Genomic DNA, 17,928 nt, shown 5'->3' with positions numbered 1-17,928 from the left:
CAGTGAGTGTGTGCTGTGTGCCTGGTGGGGGGGGTCAGTGAGTGTGTGCCGTGTGCCTGGTGTGGGGGTCAGTGAGTGTGTGCTGTGTGCCTGGTGGGGGGCGGTCAATGAGTGTGTGCTGTGTGCCTGGTGGGGGGCGGTCAGTGAGTGTGTGCCGTGTGCCTGGTGGGGGGGTCAGTGAGTGTGTGCCATGTGCCTGGTCGGGGGGGGGGGTCAGTGAGTGTGTGCCGTGTGCCTGGTGGGGGGGTCAGTGAGTGTGTGCCGTGTGCCTAGCCCAGGGGAAAAGATCAAAGTTGAATGCTCAGTTGCCATTGTTTCTCTCCAGGTCAATCCAGGTGTGTTCCCTAAAGATTATGTCTGCAGACAGGCAATTCCCACGTTAAAGTATCTTTCTTGCTCTCCTTGTGCTGACATAATAAAACCTCATTACAATGTGATTGGTTCCTGAATATAATCAGTATGTTTCCCAGGTCCCAGGAATGGGGCTGCAGGGACCGTCCGGTTCCTGTCCCCATCATCCCACCCCATGCGCACGCACCATCACACCTTTTATTTATGAGGAAACTAAGGCCTGGGTTGAGGCTGTAATCCCGAGCCTCAAAGTCCAGGACACTTGGTCTGAACGCCTGTGTGTTGCTGACAATGAACTTGAGTCAGTGTGAGGGCCCTGAAGTGACTATAGGACAGGTGCTCATCTCCCTTCCCCTGCAGAAGCCTTGGTTATAAGCCCATCCCTGGCGCCACTCATTTTTGTCCTAACACCCTTTCCCTGTGTGTGGCCCTCTCAATATGAAAGATTTGATTCACTAGGAAAGGGTGCGTGAGAGAGCCCACTTGCTGGCGGGGCGGGGCCACTGCTCTGAGCCCTTGTCGTCTGGCCAAGTGGCCCCCACCTCCCAGGAGCAGAAGCCTGCAGCTGGCTGCCTCTGTGTGTGTGTGTGCGTGCTCCGTGAGTGCGTGTGGAAGCTGGATGTGAGTGGGTGTGGAAGCTGCATCCGCAGGCTGGGGAAAGGCCCGGATGGGCGGGGCTCTGGTTTGTGGCCACTCTGCCTCCTATCAGGGGGCATGTAGCTAGTGCGTTGCTTGGAGTAGTCTGAGGCGGGTTTATGTGTCGGTCAGCATGGAGGGTGGAGGAAGGGTCAGCGAGGGCCACACAGGTCCTATACCGGGGAGGTGGCTCAGACTTTCTACCCACCTGTCTGTAAACTCCTTTGTAGAGCTCAGATTATTGGTGGGGGGCCGAGCAGGTGGCCGGAGACCTGTGTGCCAAAGAAACACAAAACAGAAGTCCTTAGTCCCTCCGTCAAAACACGCGTTTTATTAGAGACAGAACACAGACTGCTCAAGCCCCCTGTTAAAGTGACACACACACAAGGAAATGTGCTTACAGCACCAGTCAAATAAATGCTTGAGGCCTGGAAGGATGCAGAGAAGATGGGGACCGCTCCTGGTCATCATTAGCCTTGACTGAGGAAAACCCCTGTGGAGGGCTGTTTCCAGGCAGTTTTTACAAGGGTGGAGCGAGGAGTGTGTGAGAACCTCCCCACCGCCCTCCTCTCCTCTCTGCTTCCATCAGAGCTGCCCGGAGTGACTAGCTAAGACAGTAGAGGGGACACTTGGCCTGCGACGCCGGGCCCCTCCCGCGTTGCAGCTGGCTGCTTGGATTCGCTGCTTCCTGCAGTTCCGCCTCCCTGAGGTAGGAGACGGATTGCAAAGAGGACCCACCGTCCCACTGTCCCTGTCCACCCAGGGTGCCCCGAGAGTCTCCATTCATGGTGTGGCTCCCGCAGTTTTAAGCTGAAGACGAACTCTCCGGTGCCACCAGGTACTTTCCTACCGATTCCCTAGATGTTTAGGTACTGTTGAGTTGGGCACTCAAAGGGAAATGTCGGGAGATGCCACCTCGTGGGGTGTCAGAAGGCCTCGCTGAGGAAGAGGCGCTTATGCGGAACTGTGAAGAATAGTGTGAGTGGCCTGGCCGAGGCGAGAGAGCAGACCCTGTGGTTGAAATACTGTTGGGGGGGCGGCAAGAGATGAGGCTTGAGAGTAAGCGTGAGGCCCTCACAGAGGACCTGCTAGGCCATGTCAAGGACGATGGGAAACCACTGAAGGCGGATGTATGTTCCAGTTTGTCTTTTTAAAGATCACTCTGACTGTAGAGAAGGAGTGGGTCCCAGGGGAGTGGAAGCTGGAGTGGGTGTGAGACCAGGTGTTTTAGGTGAGAGATGATGGTGTGTCACACCAGCCTGTGACGGGAGGGGCAGAAGCAGGTGGGTCCCAGAAATGTTCCTAGTATTATCAGCAGGTCTTGGCGGGCGGTTAGCTCTGCGAGGCGGGTCCGAGGTAACGCCGATTTCTGGTGTGAGCTACTGCACAGCAGTTTCCTGAGGAAGCAGCCAGGCTGGGCTTGGGCTGCGGAGATTGATTTCAGTGGATGTTCTCGCTTTGGCGTGTTGGTGAAGGAGATTTGGTCCTCCCAACCCTGCTACGAGGAGCGTGGGATTATCCACATTTGTGATCGAGAAACAAGCTCGGAGACGTCGGGCGACTTGCCTGAGATGACACATCCAGGAGATGGCAGGGCCTGAGCTCGAGCCCGGACAGCAGGTCCTCGAATAAAGTCATTTCACTCAGTGTGTGGTTATAACATTGATGAGATGCTGTGGGACGTCAGCTCCTATTTAGATCAGTTAGTCTGCGGTCAAATTGGTTTCGTTATACGTCGTTTTGCTGCAGTTGCAAGAAGCTATCGAGGACTTTGAGGACCGGCTGTATTTTATTCCTAAAGGTGTGCTTTCCAAACCGTGCCACATGGGCTGTGTGCTAAGTGTTAAATGTTAAAGCAAGCCGGCCGGCCCTGCCGCACACCAGTTCTCGGCTCCACACAGCCTGCCTGCTCTGACGGTCAGAGCCCCACCATCTCTTGTTCTCTGAGAGACTGTCATGGAAGGAGGCAGGAGAGCGCTCTGGCCCTGCCCTCCGAGAGTTAGAACACGCCAGGAGTCGTCCCCCCTTTATTTATTGTTCACTCACTCATTCCTGTCCTGCTCTGTCACCTCTGACACATGTTGAGCATAGGTTTCCCCATGGGGACCTGGAAAAGACTTCAGGAAACATAAGAAAGCCATTGGCATGGGACTTGACACTGGCACCAGTTCAACACCAACAGGAATCCCAGTTTGGGGTGCAGTGAAGAAAGAAACCATTCAGTTCAAACAGCACGATCGTGGTACAGCACGGCCGCAGAGCAGCGCGGCTCTGGAGCCGCTCAGTGGTGCCACAGCCGATAAGGAGCAGCGCGGCCCTCGGCCACCAGCCAGCCCTGGGCCTGCTCCCCTTGCTCCGCTTTGTTCTTGTGGCGCGAGATGTGGGGTGTTTATGTTCCGAAGAGCACTGTCCTGATTGGCCAGAGTGGAGCTGCTCTGATTGGTCAGTGAAGATGCTGATGGGGATATAGCTGCACAGCTCTCATTGGGCCGGGAAAGTCTCAGTCCTACTGGTTGAAATACAATTTCAGGAACCCCTTTATAAGGGCTGGTGCAGAGGGCAGGAACCGTGCAGGCAGGCAGGTCAGCGTGGGCTCTCCCTGAAGTGTGGCTTGCGTGAGAGGCCCCTGTTTAGAAATGGCTGCTAGGCTGTTTTTTGGGTTGTATTTTGTTTTGTTTTGTTTTTAATTTGAGCTCAATTAGCCACTAGGAGTCTTCTTGGTAGGTTATCTTCTTTCTCAGGGTCCACAATACTTTGAAAGAACTTAACAAATAAATGCTACCTCTTTGGTCCTCACATCAGCTCTGAAAGAAAGGACATGTATGTTCCTTCAGCAAACACTTTTGGGTCAGGCACCCACCATGCACCAGGCGCTGTGCTGGAATTTGGCTGGTGACACAAGGATGAATAAGACGCCATCCTCCTTGTTCCCAAGGGGTGTCGGGTCTCAGGGAAAACGGACGATAGACTCAAAAGTTCAGGGACTTGTTTTGAAAGCCTCAAAGTTATGGTCTTCTGGATAAGGAATCCCTTGGGCTGCTTGTTAAAATCAACAGATTCCACCCCACAAACTCGCGGAGTCGGATCCCGGGTTGGAGCCACAGGTGATTCAGACAGTGCCCTCAGCTAGCAAACGGCCTGGCTGAGACGTGAGCCTTTCCCGGCCGTGTCACCGGGATGTGCCCTCCGTTGGTCTGGACCTGGTTTTGCAGCCAAGAGAACTGGCTTGAGTAGAAGTCAAGGGCCTGTGGTGGGTTCGAGACATTGGGGATTAGCGCCCACGTTTCCTCACCCCCAAGTCCAGCCCTTTCCTACACCGTCTGGAAGGTTCACTCTGCACTCTGGTTCTGATCGAAACTGCTTTTATTTGGTCTGTGTCCTTCTTTCTCTGAGTGTCTTCACTTATATAAGCTCTTAGGGAGCGTCTGTGGTGTTCTGTCGGCAGGGGCTGTCCGCACACAGGCCTCTTCTCTCCTGTCAGGTAGACAGGCCCAGGGGGCTGGTCGCCAGCCTCAGGCTGCAGGGGACCCTACCCAGAGGCAGAGTCCTTGGGGCGGTGGGGTGCCAGGAGCTGCTTAAAGCCCCACCCTCCAGACCAGCAGGTGTGGCCAGGGTCGCTCCTTCCTGGTTTACTGATGCTCCTGGCTGGGGAGGGGCTTTCTGTCTCTGTCTGTCTATCACAGGTATGTGTCTGTATATACAGACACCATGTGTGTATCCCATACATCTCGTACATGTATCATGTCACGTTATTGTGTGTGTGCGTATGTGAGCTGTATATATTACATGCGGATACATATATTATGTACGTGTATGTGTATGTGTGCATATAAGAAAGAAAATAGGAGGGAATAGGAGGGAAGGCCTACTAAAGGCCGGGTAGACCTGCCTCTGGCCACAGGTTGTCGACCTTGCTGTTTAGGAGCACCGACCTTGAAGTCAGACCGCCTTTCTGCACACCTTCACTCCGCTCCATTTCTCCGCTCAGTCCTCTGAAAACGAGTGGCCTGCCGTCTTTATGGGGATTAAGTGACACGAGCTAGGTCGGCTGTTTGCACAGGGCCTGGTGGGTAGGAGGAGCTTAATCATTGTCAGGACAGGGATATTCTAGGCCTTTTCCTCACTTAGACGCTTGTGGTGGGACAGATGGGGTAAGGACCCTCCCCTGATGGGGCTCCAGTGATTGTCGCCACGTGAGACTGTAAGCCCAGTGGTGCCAGAACTTGTGCCTTTTCATGAGAAACCAGAAACCTGTATTTTTTAATGTGAAATTACCTGCTTTTCAAATTAACAACAATTTTTTTTTAAATAGACACACACACACACGCACACACACGCACACACACACCCCGTAGACCAACAGAAGGGATATATGGGGTGAGCTGGTTCCCGGTTTTCACCTTTGCTGTCTGGAAGGTCACAGACATGTCCTTGCTGTGTCACGCACCCTCTAGGCTAGGATGAGGAAGGTGTTTGGACGTGTTTACAGAGTGCCTGCTGCTGCTGGAGAGCATATGAGGACACATGTGACCTTTGTCCTCCAGCATAGAGGCAGGCCCCACACTCCAGACGACGGGACACTCGTGTCAGAGTGTGGACCGCACCATAAGAAATGATGAGGAAATGGAAGATTGCCATGAACTGATAAGGAGTTCTTTTGCTTTTCATTTGATAGATCCACAAAGTGAAAAGGTGTGAGGTAAGCAAGAAAGGAAAATAAGAATATTTGGTTAGTTTTACAGAGAGAAACACAGAAAGGAAACCAAGCACAAGTGAAAGTGGTCACTTGGGGAGGAGTGGGACACTTCTGATTATACTTTTAAGTTTTCATTTTGAGTTTTCAGCTATGTCAATGCTTAACAAAATAACTAAGCCTGAAAAAAGCAAACCCTAAACTTAAGCACAAATATAAAAAGAAACCTAAATGCATTTCAAATTGATAACAGTTAATTTAAAGTGACTTTCACACACGGTACCGACTGCATACCTTTAGTGGGATACAGTCTAAGAAATTTTCTTGCAAAATGAATGATAAGGAAACCTTGAACTTTGCTTGGTAAGCGTGTCATGGCCACTGCTACTGGTGCAGTAACTCCAGAAACGGTCCTGTGTGTGTTCAGAGTAAAGCAATGAGTGAAAAGAGCGCTTTTGGGGCACAGGGCTCTCACTATAGAAAAAGAAGATAAAATACTGAATCGTGAAGACGAGGGAGAAGCTTGCAGTGTTGGAGTTGGACTGGAGATTGCAGTGTGAACTCACCGTTTCTTAATAAATGTTTCCTGCTCTGGCCTCTGAAGGCCTAGAAGCCGTGATAGCAGGAGCGAGCACCGGCTCCCAGACCTTGTTTCTAAAGACATTTCCTACCAAGAGGAACAGCTGTATAGAAGATTAACTAAACGGCTGTGGGCATTTGAATGCGGACTCCGTATCAGAGAATACTGTGTCCGAGTTCGCCTGACAGGGTGTGCCGGCTGTGCTCGTGTAGGATTCCGAGGCATGTGGAGGACATATGCTGAAGAAGTTAGGGACACAGTGTCATGATGTCTGCAGCTTCCAAACGGGAGAAAAAAGTGTCCTCAGAGAGAGAAAGCCGCTGTGACGAACGGTAATCAGTGGCTCCAGGTGAAGGGAATCCAGCTGTTCATCGCGCTGCTCCTTCTGCTTCAACATAGGCTTGAAGTTTCTCAGACTGAAATGTTGGGTAAAAGAAACATGGGCTGCAGTGGCCAGGGAAAGCTTCCTAGACTCACTGCCATTTGACCAGAGCCTTGAAAAGGGGGTAAGAGACGGACAGGAAAGAGAGGGGGTGGAGGCCATCATAACAGGCAGTGGTTCAAATGGGCCCTGCATCTTCTAGGACCCAACAGGTAGGATATGAGTGCCTGAGAAGGTGTTTGGACCCACCTAATGAAAAGCCGTAATGCCGTGACTGCACGCACACCCCAGAGTGTGGAGAGTGAAGAAGGAGACCCAGGTTCTTGATGAGGGGCTCAAAGAAAATAGTTTTGGGGGAGTTCGTCTGTTGTGGTAGAGTGCCGATGGCCTGGGGAGTGGAAACACAGGACTTAGCCAGCCCTCCAGACTTGAGGCCATGGGCGTGGTTACGGTGGTGGACGTCAGGACGTACAGGAAGGGACAGCCCTGGGAAACAAAAGAACTTACCGGTCTCCATAACTGACTGGATATACATGGGGGGGTTACTGAGAAGTTGGACCAGAAAAACCTGTCTCACTGGTGCCATTTAGAGGCCCACAGATTGGGGGAGGGGTTCTTCACTCCTGGACCTTCTCCATGTCCGTTGCGTTTAGGCTGATTGCAATCTGACCTCTGGTACCAAATTTCCATGGGAATGTCATCAAGGATCGGGAGACCCTGCCATTAAAGTCCTTTCTTTATTTCTGACCACCCTATTTCATGCCAGACTCCCTTCGTTCCTCCTTTCCCTCCTCCTGGTCGCTCAGACTTGGCCTTGGCCGTCCTCAGATCTCTGCTCAGACTCAAAAGCCATTGACCAAATAGCCCGTCAGTCGTTCCCACCCGCAGATCTGCTGCTATAGGCATTGCTTCCTCCTCTCAGTTCTCCAAGAGAAAAGGCTGGGCACCTGTTGAGATTATACTTAGTTGTAATCCCCCCGTCCCCGCCGTGCCTGCCCCACCCTATGATATATATGTATTTTTTAAGATTTTATTGGGGAAGGGGAACAGGACTTTATTGGGGAACAGTGTGTACTTCCAGGACTTTTTTCCAAGTCACGTTGTTGTCCTTTCAATCTTAGTTGTGGAGGGCGCCGTTCAGCTTCAAGTTATTGTCCTTTCAGTCTTGGTTGTGGAGGGCACAGCTCAGCTCCAGGTCCAATTGCCATTTTCTAGTTGCAGGGGGTGCAGCCCACCATCCCTTGTGGGAGTCAAACCCTGCAACCTTGTGGTTGAGAGGACGCACTCCAACCAACTGAGCCATCTGGGAGGCAGCTCAGCTCAAGGTGCCGTGTTCAATCTTAGTTGCAGGGGGCACTGCCCACCATCCCCTGCGGGACTCGAGGAATTGAACTGGCAACCTTGTGGTTGAGAGCCCACTGGCCCATGTGGGAATTGAACCAGCAGCCTTCAGAGTTAGGAGCACGGAGCTCCAACAGCCTGAACCACCGAGCCAGACCGTGATATTTTTTTTTTAGAGGAACTTTCGATGGCTGCTGCGATGACGCTGTCCAAGCCCTGGCAATCCAGCCAGGCATGTGGGCTTTGTGTTATGTGGAACAGCTCACAACCCAGCCTGGCGCAAACCAAACCAGGCTGTTTCGTCTAGGCTTTAACACGGGCCTGGGAAGCCAGTGCCCTCCCGGGCCGGGCAGATTGAAGCAAGCAGGATGCCAAGCTGTCCCACCATAAAGTGACTTTCTCCTGTGGCAGTTCAGGCCCCTCCTGGTGGCCCAGTGGTGGGCTGTCGTGGATCTGGCCGAAGTCAACAGATGAGCAGCTGGAATAAGGACCTTGAAAGGTCGTTTCTGAGAACCCCTCTGATGGGCGCCAGGGCGGGCTGTACCGCCCATGTTTGCACCAATGTCCCGGCCGTTTCCCTCGCCCGTTTCCTGCAGGTGACAGTCTCTTTCGTGTTTGTGTCCCCTGGTGCCTGGCACAGTGCTTGGGGTAGCGCTGTCCAGAACCTTCTGCACTGACGGGAATGGTTCACTCTGCACCGCACGAATGGCTAGTACAGCTGAGACGCTGGACTTTAAATTTTGCTTAAAATGTAAATTTTAATAGCTGCACGTGGCTAGTGGCGACTGCTCAGTAGCACAGGGCCAGCTGGGGAGCGCTCTCCATTTGATCAAGGTGTCACTGACGCCGCGCTGCCTGAGTTCAGGTGTGTAGCTTAGCGACTTCGCTTACTGTGCCGTGCCGGGCGCTCCACAGGAAGCTTAGCGACCGTCCTAGGTTCTAGAACATCTATTAAGTGATGAACTGAGCTGAATCTTTGTCTCGGGAGGAGGTGGGGTGGTCAGGGGGCGGTGGATAGGGTACCTTGAGGAAAGCCAGAGTTGTAGCTTCGGGAAGTTTGTCCCATCTGGCTTCCAGTGCCAGGAAGGGGTAGATTGGGAAGGACTTCTGGGAGCCGGGACCTGGACGGGGACAGAGCCTCAGTGTGTCGGTCCCGGGGACACCGATCAGGACCGCACTGCCTTACGGACCCTGCGCCTCACCTGGACAAGCATTTCCGCTGGATGTCGGTGCTGTGGGCGCCGTGGCAGGTGTCGGGCCCACGCTGGCCAGGCAGCCCGCTTGGTGCCATGATGGGCGGCTCTGAGCACAGTAGGGAAGCTCGAAAAGGGTTTAGCAGCAAAGTGACGGGTAAATTTGCGTTTTAGTAAATCCACTCCTACTGCCCTGTGGTCAGTTTCCACCCCGCGTCCACGACAGCTTGAGTGGTTTTTCTCTTGAACCAACTGTCTCCAGTGTCTTGTGTAGTTTATGTGTTGTTTTGTGTCTCTTTCTCTTCCTCCCTCCGTTCCTGCCTCGCTCTCCCCTGGGCCCCGCGCTCTCTCCTTCCTTGATGTCCTTCTCTCTCTGACCCAAAGATCAGCCAGTAAAAAGCAGCCTCACCTGTCCAGGTAAGAGGGGTACCAGGGTGACGGGGGAGAAGACCCCCGCTTTTAAATTGAAAAGTTGTTTTTTTGTTGTATTTATCATTTGGAGAGACAACGCCTTCACATGACTTAGAATTGTAAAGGCACAGATGGAAATGTAACGAAAAGTTCCCAAGTCCCTCCACGTGCCCCAGGCACTCGGCTCCCTTCCTCAGAGACAGCCAGCGTTGTATGTTTGTCGTGCCCTTTCAGAGAGATTTCAGATGTTTATGCAGGTATAACAAATACATTAACTACGTAAGCAAATAACTTCCGTCTCCGCTCTTCTACCCACTTTTTCCCGGTCCACCTCATTCTGCATCTTGCTTTTTTCACTCAGCAGCATTTCTTGGAGACGATTCCCCATGTGTAGAAAGAGCCCCTCATTTCTTCTCTCGGCTGAATACTGGTGGTCGCACTGATACACTGCAGCGTATATAACCGCTCAGCCGGTGGGAACATTTCCACGCGCCCAGTGTGTGCCGCTGCAGGCACTGCTCCCATGGCAGCGTCTCCATTGGCGTTCACTGCGGCTGTGCTGGGGGACCCCCTTCCGAGGGGCAGCACTTTAGGGGCTGGCAGTGGGAACACTTGTCTACAGAGGCATAGCAATGGCTCAAGGGGCGCCCGTCCTGCAGGGTCCTGTTAGAGAGCAGGTCAAGCCATGGAGCTTCTGACCGGGTGGGGTGGTCTGTCCGAACAAGGTGCCTCGGCTGAGTGTGGGGTGGGCGGAGCCCGCCAGACAGACCAGCGTCCTGTTCCCCGTGGTCCTGCACCATCAGTGGAATTTTCAAGGGCTTGGGTCAATGCTGTATCCCTCCTCGACAAGTGCACAGTTGCCCAATGGTATTACCAGACACCCAGTTGGCCTCCTCGACACGCCGCTTTGGGGAGGGACGGAGACGTGAAGCTGAAGTCGGGTCTGTCCCTGCTGTGTTCGTGCAGCTTCTGTGTGTTTCTGCCTCCCCACGTCCTCGCCCTCCAGTCTCTCCTTCCTGTGGGAGTCATTGCTGCAAACTAACTCGCTCTTTGTTTTCTCCCGTCTCGCACTCATTCTGTCTGCTGCTCCGTTCTGTTCCATCAGCCCCATTGCAGCCTGGTAAGCCCCACAAGCACGTGTGTGTGTGCACATCTCGTCCTCGCTGTTGTCTCTGTCTCTGACTCCAGGAAGGGCCGGTGCCCTTCACGCCTTGCTGGGGACTAAAGAAACCATGCTTGTCCTGCCAGCCTAGGGTTCCAAATAGGTGGTGTTGCCGGTGGTGTAGACACGGCTAGTCTCCACCTGACTGAGAGGGTTACAGGGTGAGAGGGTTGCTGCCCAAGACCCGGGCCCCTTCTGACGGGGCGTCCTGCCCCTGCCCACCTGACTGATGGGCTCTTCCTCCTCCTCAGGTTAAGTAGCCTGTCTCTGGGCGATTCCACACCTGAACGCAAGTCCCCTTCCCACCACCGCCAGCCCTCGGACGCGTCTGAGACAACAGGTAACGTCCCTGGGGCATGCGCACTAGACACACAGCTGTGCACTCATACAGACAGACCCGTGTGCCCCAGATAGGAAACAACGAACCTGCATACCAGGCTCATGATGTGTGCTGGGCCTGGTCACGTGTTTTATATGAAATCAGCTGTAGAAAGTGGGCTTCACTGTCCCTGTTTTACATGAGGAAGCTGAGGCACAGAGGGGTTAAGAAACTTGCCCAAGTGCACGAGCTTGTAGGGGACAGAATGGGGACCTGAACCGGCGGGGTTTAGGTCGAGAACTCATGCTGTACCCGGTCAGGAAGAGTCGCACGTGCCTGCACACACCCACGAGGGCAGAGGCGTGGCGGGTTACAGCCTCGTTTTCTTTCTTTCACTATGTGTGGGCGCACGTGTGACAAGGGACATTTCTCTTGCCGTGTATCCTTCCCTATGGGCAAGGTGCCAGCCCTGAGTCAACCTGTGTGAGTTGCCCAGCTCTGCAGAGCCAGCAAGCCCTGCTGACCCACCTGCTCGTTCATTGGCAGAGGATTTGGGCTTCGGTCCTGGGCTGCTTCTCTGTAACATTAGTCATCGGCCTGGCATCAGCCCTGCCCCGTCTTTGGCCCGTCTGTCCCAGACAATCCAAGACACACAACTGTGTACAGAGAGGGTACTTCGTTGCAGGGACAGCGGTTGCTGAGGGAAGCGCGTGGTCGCCTTAGTTTGGACAGGCTCTGTCGGGGGAGGGAATGGGGTCTCCAGGGAGGGCTTTTCCGGGCTGCTCTTGCTGGTGCGCACTAACCTTCCAGCCGTACCTCCCACCAGGCCTCGTTCAGCGCTGTGTCATCATCCAGAAGGACCAGCATGGCTTTGGCTTCACCGTCAGCGGGGACCGTGTCGTTCTGGTGCAGTCTGTGCGGCCGGGTGAGTGTTGCAGCCCTCGTGCCCACAGTGAGCACTTGTCACACAGGCGCCCTGTGTGTGACACTACCTTCTCGTGGGGGCTGGGAAGTCCTGGGGTCATGAGCGACTCCCTCTGGAATAGGACCCCCGGGGCTTCTGGGAAAGTCTCCACAGTAGGCCACCAGGCAGGATTCCCAGGGCCGGCACTCCAGGCTCGCCTCCCCTGTTGGGCAGTGTGAAAACGGCGGAAGAGCCCGCAGTCGTCGGGCATGTGCCCGGTTGCCCCACGGAGCCGCTCACTGGGCCAGGGCCCCGGAGGAACCAAAGGGCTGTGCTTGTCCTTGTAGCCCCCATCAGCACTCGGCACAGGCTGCCGCTTCTGCAGCGGCGTCCCGCGGACAGGCCACTGTCCAAGTGCTGCTGCACGGGCAGTGAGCATGAAATAATAAGTTCCCGAAGCTGAACCATGTGTGTCAGACATTCGGGCCACGAGACAGGGTTCGGGTAGTTGGTGGTTTGAGGCATTGTCATTTTTCTTCCGACCAGTTGGCAAAGCCCTTTTCAAAGAAAGAGGATTTCAGAAGTAGTTTGAAAGATAGAAATGAAACACATTGGCAGGGTGGGGATTTGGTGGGGAGGGAGTAAAGAGTGGGGGGCGCTGTTCGCAAATCAGTCAGGAAACCAATTAGGTGTGAAAGCTTCGAATATCTCAGAGCAGTCATGCCAGGTGACAGAACCATTGTTGTGAGTGACCCAGGCTGAAGGAGACAGGAAGGTCTGGGAGTGGGGGGGGGTACAAAGCAGGTGTCACACATGGGGTTGGGCCTGGTGACGTGGAGCATCGTGGGCTTGGCTTGAAGAAGATAGGAGGAAAGGGGTGGGAGCAGGCAGGCGCTTCACTCTAAGTACAAGGCAAAATGGACAGGAACATACATTAAGTAGTTTTGGAAAGATTTGATGTTCATTTACGGGAAAGGCGAAAAGAGAACGTTAAATTTACGACCAAAATGAGGTGTATGGGTCATGCAAGGATGTAAACAACTGCAGCTTCTTTTGTTTGGGAATTAACTTTTATCAGTGAGAAGTTCGTTTTTCATATTCTAGGATAGAGCTCTGAAAAGATGCTTTTATTCTCTGCTTCCCTTATTCTCTCAAGGTTCCTGGACCAGGTGAAACAGAGCTAGTGGGACTGCCGTAACTTGTACTTGGCCTCTTGATACAGAAAATTTGGGGGCCCCTCCAGGGTGTGTGAGTCAGCATTCTGTCAGTTTTTCCTCCTTTTAGGCTTGAGCAGAGTCAGACCCGAGAGAAAGAACAAAAGAAAGGCTTGCAGCACAATACAAGTTTTGGAAGATACATGGATGTATGCGTATTGGGAAGGAGAAAGGCAGAGGTCCCATTTGGATTGGCATTGAAATCGCCAGAGTAACACAACAGTTTTTGCCTTTTCCAGATACTACGTTCCCCTAGTTTACTGTGTGTCAAAGTATAGCCTGTGCTCTGCCTGCATCAAAATGGTTAGGTGCTCAGATGGTTGAGCCCTCGGTCAGGATCGCCAGGTGCTCGAATGGTTGAGCCCTCGGTCCTGGACCCACCTCGGTCCTGGGCCCAGCCCCAGAGGTTCCAAATCACTTTCTGGGAAGGGGCCAAGGACACTGTAACAAATCCCCCTGGTGAGTCTCACGCTTCCTGAAGTCTGGGAACTGCTCTAATACCTTAACTCTGAGGAGTTCAAGTTTTTTAAATCACTAAGTTATTAGAAGTCACATCATGTATGTGTTTCACACACCAGGCAAAATAGCTTTCCTCTCCACCTTTGGTTTCTAGATGACGGTGTAAGAGCGTTTCCAGCTAGAGGCAGGACTCTTCCATAAATAGCACACTTTCCATGAGAGTCGTCTTGAGTCCCAATATTGAGAAGCCAAACTGCAGTGTAGTCGTCACTGTAATTTCTCTTAAGACTAGAAACGTCTATATGTGCTTTGTGGGAATTTTGTTTTGCTCATATGAGTGCAACTTACCGATTTAATGATTATCTTGGGGCAAATTTACAAAAAGCGTAATTTCTATTCTCTCATTACCTAGTCTCAGTGTTAGTGTTTCTTATGCTTCCTGGGCAAATTGAATCAGGATTCCAAGTCATTTAAAACCACATGTGCTCAGAACCACTGCAGCCTCCGGTCAGGTGCTAACCTGAAAAGCTGAGAGCACATTCTGAGCTCCTTAGCCCGTCACAGTCAGAAGCTCTTAACCAGGCCCATTAGAAAGGCTGAAGCTGTAAATAGTTGAAACAATTTTTGAACAGAAAATAAAACCATTACCATTATTGCCTTTAATGCAGTGAACCTCCAGAATGTCTTTATGAACTTCTGCGCGCTTATGAACCAGTTTGGACACTCATATTTTAATCCTTTTATCCATAGCCCTCTCAGTAATGATTTATGTTAGGGTTATGTTTAATACAGTACACTCTTCCCACTGGACGGTAGGAAGTCACTCTTATTTGACCTGGGAACACATCCGGACACATGCAGATAAAGCATCACCTGCTCTCCCAGAGCCAGGCCCCTCCTCTGTCCTGCGGGCCTGGCCCCCAGGAGTCTGGTGTCGGGCCAGGTGGGGAAAGAGCAAGAGGTGTGAGCTGATACAGCCCACTTTGCTTAAGTGGTCTGTCACTGGAGCAGAGCGGGGTGCACACCCAGCCTTTGAGGGACTTAACACAGGGACGTGAGAGAACGTTTTGGAGGGAAGCGATGTGACAGGGACTCGGGTGTACATTAGTGACGTCTGGGCAAGGTGGTTGGGCGCTGCTGACCAGGCCTCCTTCTTACAGGAGGCGCAGCCATGAGAGCCGGTGTGAAAGAGGGCGACCGCATCATCAAAGTGAGTGACTCTCTGCGCCCTTGACACCAGCTGCCAGGCAGCCGCTGAGTTAGGGTGCTGCCACGCGAGTAAGCACGGTGGGGGCCTCGTGGTGGAGACAGCCGGGTTCATGTCCTACGCCCTTCTTGACTCTAATGTAGCCGAGCTGCTGGAACAGCTGGTATTACTCCTGTTTTACAAATAACAAAAGCAAGATTAAGAGGTAGATGCTGAGACGCCGAAGGACCCAGTGCCTTCGGGTTCTCGGACTGGTGTTCTGTCCTGCGCACAATGCTGGCTTCAGGTCCTATAGTTGTAACTACTGTCACCTGCCCTGTCGACTAGCACTTTCTTCTGCAGTGCAGTCCTAGAACCGTTAAGGAAACCCTGAAGGAGGAAGCGTGCTGGGTCAGTTGACATGTGTATAGGGCAAATGGTTGAACAAGTATATACCAAAAATGAGGGAATGAATGAATGAGCAAGCAAAGCTATGGGCCTTGTCCCTGCACTTACAGACTAGCTGAGAACAAGAATGAATGAATGACGAATGAATGAGCGAAGGCGCAGGTCGCGTCCCCGCACTTACAGACTAGCTAGGAACAAGAATGAATGAATGAATGACGAATGAATGAGCGAAGGCGCAGGTCGCGTCCCCGCACTTACAGACTAGCTGGGAACAAGAATGAATGAATGAGTGAATGAATGAGTGAATGAATGAGTGAAGGCACAGGTCTCTTCCCCGCACTTACAGACTAGCTAGGAACAAGAATGAATGAATGAATGAATGAATGACGAATGAATGAGCGAAGGCGCAGGTCTCTTCCCCGCACTTACAGACTGGCTAGGAATACAGCACAGGGGGCCGCAAACAGGAACAAGTTCAGGTGGTTTGGGGAAACAGTGACCACAGGTGGCTAGAGGACACTAGAGGTAGCTTCCTAAAGGTGGGGCCTTTGACCTTGTACAAGGATCCCTAGGTTTTGGTCCCCATTACTCAGTGTCATTTGTCCCCAACAGGTGAACGGCACCATGGTGACCAACAGCTCGCACCTGGAGGTGGTGAAGCTCATCAAATGTGAGTTGGAGAGAGCCAACCACTCATGAAGTGGGGAGCAGGTGGGGGGCAGTTGACCCGGAGGCTTCCTTCCAGAGTGGGCAGCATCTGCAGTCACCTCTTTAACCTTGAGTGAAACCGCCCACCTCGACGGCCACTATCCTAGTAGCATTTCAGGTGGAGACGCTGCTAGTCTCTCATCACACTTTGTTTTATCCCATCTGCATGCCCGGTCAGAACACAGCCCCCCGAGACCAGGTCCCACTCAGCTGCCATTCATAGACACTCTTCCTCATTTCTTCCTGTTTGGGGGGAAAAAAGCAAAACCATTCTGTGTGTGTCTGGGAAGACGTGGCCATTGAGACTGTGCGGGCAGACAAAGGAGGTGGGGTGGGTTAGAGGGTGTGGGCGTTAGGGGAGGTGGGAGGCTGGCATCGGAGGGCCTGCCATGTGCCGCGCAGGCTGTGCCCCAGGGCTTCACGCTGGCTGCTTAGTGAGACAGATAGAGATGAGGCACTGGGGGCAGCCCCTCGTGCGGGGCCGGGGGTTCATGGGTAGATTTGGGCTGCGGTCTCTGCGTGAAGAAGGGAGGGAAGGGGGCCTTGTGCTGATGTAGGGCAGGTGAGTGGGGTTCGAGAGTGGAGGAACATGACAAGAGAGGAGAACGCCATCTACAGAGGAGGTAGCTTGTGAGCGGAGAGGGAAGTGCAGCCCTCTAGCCTGCTGCCATGGCCCACGGAGCGCGCCTTCTTTGTCTGTCCTGCAGCCGGCGCCTATGTGGCACTGACACTCCTGGGCTCCGCACCCTCGTCCGTTGGTGTCTCTGGGCTGCAGCAGGACCCAGCCTTGGCAGGAGCTCCCCGAGCCCCCCCTGTGGTCCCCCCGCCACCGCCTCCCCCTCTGCCACCTCCACAGCGCATCACAGGACCCAGGCCTCTGCAGGTAATGGCCCTGCCCCTCTCCTCATCCTGTTGTCCCTAATGGCGTGCTGCTCCGCTGAGACAGGCCAGATGTACCCTCATGCATGTCACGGCACGTGTTTCTAAACGTGTGGAGACGAGGGAGGCCCTCTGAGAGCTCCTCCCGTGGGCAGAGCACACAGCTGCAGGCCTGGACAGAGGCATCTATTAACACTGCCCAGTCATTGCCACGAGGGCACAGAGCAGGCCAGGGTGTGGGAGGGCTTCCTGGAGGAAAAGGCTGCTTGGAGGAAGGAAGTATGGAGCCCCGTCTGTAGGGAGAGTCAGGAAAGGACAAAACAAGTAGGGAGAGAATGCTGTCGGTCCTCCCCAGGACCAGGGAAAGCCGTGTGAGGAGTAGCAGACGGGTTCCCCTGGGAAAGAAGACTGAGCTGCTCAGTCCTGGGAGACTTCAGAGAGCAACAGCAAGGTTTCTAGGAAGTTCTGGAGCGAAATCAAAGTAAGACTTATGTTTACTGAATTCCAGTGAGCTTCCAAGTGCTCTGCAAACACGCGTGGCCCGCTGCTTCCCTTGCCCAAGAGTCAGCAGATAGAAGAGAATAAAGCTATCGAGCCTGTCCCCGACTCTCACTGCTGTCCCATTTTCCATTCTCAGGATCCTGAATTTCAAAAACACGCCACCCAGATCCTTCGGAATATGCTGAGGGAGGAGGAAAGAGAGTTACAGGTAAGGCCACTGCTGAGGGGCACTGGCCACAGGCGATCAGAGCCCTCCCTGCCAGTGTGTACACCTGAATTTACAGGCCACTTCCTACGACCGTAAAACCTTAGAAAGTAAAGCCCAGGACCACTAGGGAATCGTCATAGGCAGGGGGATCTATTACAGTGGAATGTGACCAACAGTGAAGAGAGTAACGGAGCTCCTGGGTCATGGATTGAAATCCTCACTAAGTACATCCACAAAGCACCAGTGATGAGACGGGTAGAATAAAGTGAGGGAATGTTAGAGCTGAGGAGAATCAGAGCCAGTTGGAATTGATCTTGGTGGTGGGAGAGGGGGTGGGACAGAGGGAGGTGGGGGTGCGGGGGATTCCCAAGCCTGGAGAAGGTGTGTGTGGGG

At 53.3% G+C, this 17,928-nt stretch overlaps 1 protein-coding gene across 12 annotated transcripts in view; it reads left to right on the top strand.

Moving 5' to 3' along the window:
- ARHGEF11 (Rho guanine nucleotide exchange factor 11) overlaps positions 1 to 17,928 on the top strand; it is a 75,823-nt gene that overhangs the window by 23,733 nt on the left and 34,162 nt on the right. For 6 of the 12 annotated variants that reach the window (XM_088799687.1, XM_088799684.1, XM_088799686.1 and 3 more), the window contains exons 2-9: positions 9,561 to 9,593; positions 10,693 to 10,707; positions 11,001 to 11,089; positions 11,895 to 11,993; positions 14,806 to 14,855; positions 15,852 to 15,909; positions 16,655 to 16,830; positions 17,464 to 17,535. In XM_088799687.1, the coding sequence (XP_088655813.1) occupies positions 9,561 to 9,593; positions 10,693 to 10,707; positions 11,001 to 11,089; positions 11,895 to 11,993; positions 14,806 to 14,855; positions 15,852 to 15,909; positions 16,655 to 16,830; positions 17,464 to 17,535 (592 nt within the window). The remainder of the gene's footprint in view (positions 1 to 9,560; positions 9,594 to 10,692; positions 10,708 to 11,000; positions 11,090 to 11,894; positions 11,994 to 14,805; positions 14,856 to 15,851; positions 15,910 to 16,654; positions 16,831 to 17,463; positions 17,536 to 17,928) is intronic. The other 6 variants (XM_074318706.2, XM_074318705.2, XM_074318704.2 and 3 more) reach the window with 3 other exon arrangements.

The sequence above is a fragment of the Rhinolophus sinicus genome, chromosome 7 (assembly GCF_057876585.1).
Source record: "Rhinolophus sinicus isolate RSI-liver-muscle chromosome 7, RSI-T2T, whole genome shotgun sequence".
NCBI lineage: Eukaryota > Metazoa > Chordata > Mammalia > Chiroptera > Rhinolophidae > Rhinolophus > Rhinolophus sinicus.
Note: the sequence above shows the minus strand (reverse complement) of the source record. Positions and strands in the feature narration are given on the sequence as shown.